The sequence below is a fragment of the Arachis ipaensis genome, chromosome B02, assembly GCF_000816755.2.
Source record: "Arachis ipaensis cultivar K30076 chromosome B02, Araip1.1, whole genome shotgun sequence".
NCBI lineage: Eukaryota > Viridiplantae > Streptophyta > Magnoliopsida > Fabales > Fabaceae > Arachis > Arachis ipaensis.
Genome location: NC_029786.2, coordinates 64,840,229 through 64,844,194, shown reverse-complemented (window position 1 = coordinate 64,844,194; position 3,966 = coordinate 64,840,229). Strand labels below are relative to the sequence as shown.

The 3,966-nt window shown below is 40.4% G+C and overlaps 1 protein-coding gene across 1 annotated transcript; it reads left to right on the top strand.

Annotated features, from left to right (window-relative positions):
- LOC107628366 lies at positions 3,112-3,760 on the top strand. Its single transcript, XM_021116935.1, has 3 exons — positions 3,112-3,294; positions 3,414-3,545; positions 3,632-3,760. The coding sequence occupies exons 1-3, from the start codon at positions 3,112-3,114 to the stop codon at positions 3,758-3,760; spliced, it is 444 nt and encodes a 147-aa protein (XP_020972594.1).

Genomic DNA, 3,966 nt, shown 5'->3' with positions numbered 1-3,966 from the left:
ATTCGGTTCCAAAAGACCAAAAAAGTTCACTGCAAAGATATAAAAAGATATAATAATAATAATAGAAAAAAGGACAAATTCGTCCCTAACCTTTTTTTTAAAAGATATTTTCGTCTCTGATGATTGCAAAATACAATGATGTCCCTGACCCTTTAAAATTTTGGACAAATCTATCCCCCCGTTAATCTTAGTCCGTTAGCCCCGTCGAAAAGTGCTGAGTTGGCTGCCGTGGCTCTGACGTGGATGTAACGGGGGACACGTTGGCATGACTTTCTGAAAATAAGATAGATTAGTCCCCAGCCCCCTTAAACGACGCCGTTTCTCCCCCACCCCCAATCCTTCAAAATCTTGAACCCTATTTCCTCGTCTGCACAGAAAGGGCGAAGATGGTGAACGAAGAAAGGGAGCATGGCATCGGATGGGGTATTAAAATATTAGAGGGGGCTAAAAATATTTATACAATAAAATAATATTAAAATAAAATTTTGAGGGGAGCTAAACTGAAATTTACATATAATTTACATGTAAAAAATTAAAATTAGGGGGTCGTCGCCCCCTTGCTGAGTATGTAGCTCCGCCCCTGCCCTATTTCCTCGTCTGCACAGAAAGGGTGAAGGTGGTGAACGAAGAAAGGGAGCATGGCATCAGATGGGGTATCATCTTGCTCCCGAAGGTGTGGAGGTGTAGGAAGAAAAGAGCAATTCGCCGAAGCTTCTGGTCCTAAGGGGAAGGATGGCAAAGATGGGGTGTCACCGAAGTGCTTCTGTGGAGAACACGCCATCATGTTCATGTCGAAGACGAGCAGCAACCCTAACAGATTATTTCTCGGATGTCCGTTTTATAAGGTATGTATAACTGTGTGGGAATCTGTTAGTGTTAGGGTTTTGGGTAACCCAGGATTTCATGGTGATATATGTGGAATGAATTTGTGCAGGTGAGACAACCCCATTGCAAATTTTTTTTGTGGTTAGATGAGCACATTGGAAGGCTTGGGTTGAGTGATTCAAGGTTCCAGGCAGAGAATAAATTAGGTGACGTTGAAGAGCATGAATGGAAGCATGGCATGGAAAAGAAGATCAATTGTTTAGAGAAGAGGATTGTAGCTTTAGAGTCCAAAAAAAATCCAATTAGATGGTGTATGTATGTGATTATAATTGTCCTGATTGCTGGTATTTTACGTTGTAAGAACTGATTGATGGTTGAATATGATAAATTTTGTTACGTGTTGTTTGGAAAAATTTGAACATATTCTTTCTAGAAATGTATGAATTTTGTATCCTGTATATTGCAATGTAATGCAGAAAATGAAAGCTGGCAATATCACAGGTAATCAAACACTGAGTAACTGGCATTAAACCTTTGAACCCAAACATTGTTCATTGTAACTGACAACCCAAAAAAAAAAGGACGACTACTTGGCTAGTAATGTCTGCACATGTATGGCATGCTACCAGTGACAAGTTTTTCCTTAACCACAAACAGGTAACCAAAAAAACTGGCTAATACCCAAAAAAAGATAGTTATATCTGGGTAATAAGAAAACGTTTACAGCAGGACACATTTGTCACAAAATAAGATAAGACATGAGTTACTTCATTCCTTGGAACTGGCTTCTTTTTTCTCTTGCAACTGGCTTCTTTTTCACTCTCAGAACTAGAGGTCTCCACTCCAGCTGGTGGAGGTTTGTACAGCACATCCTCCGTACTTTCGTACCCGTCATCTGATGAAGAGGATGTCTTCAGTTTCTCTAATATCTCATCCACATCTACCTCCACATCCGCTGCCCCATCAGCATCCCTTCCAGCATCTTCAACAACCTCAGGGACATCTACTCCATGATCAAAGTATATATGAAACTCAGCATAGTTTTGGTTCTTCGATATGTTTTCTCGCATTGCATTTATCCCAGCATCCCCAGTTAACTTGTTCAAACCCGACTCAATGTCGCTACTTGTGGGATCATACCAGTATACTTCCCTGTATGACTGGTATCCCAAACCTTTGAACAATGTAACAAGGTCCCCAAAGTTCACAAAGTCCAGGTCCATCTCAGGGAACCTCTCTTCCTTCCCATTTTCATAAACCAGGGCTCCATCAATCCCTCTGACAAACTTCCCTCCATGATGAAAAATCGGCACCACAAAAACGTCAACCATCTGAAATTAACCAATGATCAACAACGTCTCAGTCCATAAACAGTTACCAAAATTTTGAACGAAACCCCTTTGCCCGAATAAGTTCCCCCCTACTAATCATACACACAACGTTTTCAAAAGAAATAAACCACTACATTATACCCCTGTTTTCCACACTCTCAACAGGCACACACACTGCATTCACCCTTTCTTCCCACACAATAACTAAAACTTAAACGAAAAGGATCACGATCTTACCTTCTAAGGAAGACAGCAAGTACGCCCTCAACGAAACCCTCCTTGTTGGCCTCCCACAGCAACTCCACGATGGACCAATTGCTCTTCCACGTAGTGCAATTTTTGGAGGGAGAAACAGGGGGGACTTTGATCGTTGCTCTTCTAGGGTTTTCAGTAATTCAGAGGAGAAAGCATGGGTGTTATGGGTATTGCATATGAGAATTAAACTGTGTTTGGAGGGGTGGGGGAGAAACGGCGTCGTTTAAGAGGGCTGGGGACTAATCTGTCTTATTTTCAGAAAGTCATGCCAACGTGTTCCCCCGTTACATCCACGTCAGAGCCACGGCAGCCAACTCAGCACTTTCCGATGGGGCTAACGGGCTGAGATTAACGGGGGAATAGATTTGTCCAAAATTTTGAAGGGCCAGGGACATCATTGTATTTTGCAATCATCAGGGACGAAAATGTCTTCTAAAAAAAAGGTCAGGGACGGATTTGTTCTTTTCTCATAATAATAATAATAATAATAGGAACCCTGGCACCAATCAACAGAATCAGATCGCAGAATCCCATACGTTTGTTCATATGTTCCGGTGAGTCAAGTCCTCCGCCTTCTCTTCTCCGATCCACATAATTTGTGATTTTATGCATCATTGAATTGAAACTCCGCGAGCTTCTCTTCTGTTTCTGTGTTATTTGCTGATTGATTCTGAAATCAGATTAACATTTAGAGAGAGATATGGCTTGTGCTGGAGATAAAAGAGTTAGGGATGTGGACTATAAACCGAATTACATTGTGAGAATAACTTCCTCTAATGAAGATGATGACGACGATTACGATTCGATTGAATACGTTTCCTCTCCTAGGAAGCCGATTGAGGAAGAAATTTTTGACTATTACAGACAGGCCTTCAGCAGTAAGGTGCTTTTAAATTCACACACACTTTATTTTTTCATTTTGTTCTATTTTATTCTTTTTAGGATTTAGGATTTAGGGATTTGTTCTGATTAGGGTTTTGAATATTTTTATGTTGTTTACAGGGATTCGATGTTCCAGAGACTGGATGCTTATTAGCTGGCGGAATTGGACCCTATCGGATAATAGATGAGACACGTGAGCAACGTGTGACCGTTATGGCTAAGCAAGCTTTGCAAGTCTATAATGACGAAAATGTATAGTTTATGATGGTTTTTGATTTATCGATTTTAATTTATAACTATAATCTCATTCACTAATGGTTGTTGTTATTACCATGTAGAATGCGCGTTTTGAGTTTGATCACCTTGTCAAGGCTAATAGCCAAGCTGTTGCTGGCCTTATGTTTTACATTACTTTTATGGCACGCTCGGGAGATAATGTGTCTCAAACCTTTTATGCCACAATGTGAAAAAAAATTATGTAATCAGGGAACAGAAGTCCAGAGTTGTGTGATGGAAACAGAGCAGGTATCATCAAGATTTATCCATTTCTAGCTTGTATCTTGTGACATGAGATATCTAGTCAAGTTTTGTAAGATGGTACCTGATTAGGTACCAACATTGCGACCATCATGATTTATCTGACCTTGATGGTGTATCTCATGGCATTTCATTT

Bases quoted from the DNA above. Each gene is read 5' to 3' on its own strand.
- LOC107628366 (XM_021116935.1), top strand. From the start codon at position 3,112: ATGGCTTGTGCTGGAGATAAAAGAGTTAGGGATGTGGACTATAAACCG. The intron at 3,295-3,413 runs GTGCTTTTAAAT...TGTTGTTTACAG, and splicing joins GACAGGCCTTCAGCAGTAAG to GGATTCGATGTTCCAGAGAC. The intron at 3,546-3,631 runs GTATAGTTTATG...ATTACCATGTAG, and splicing joins AAGTCTATAATGACGAAAAT to AATGCGCGTTTTGAGTTTGA.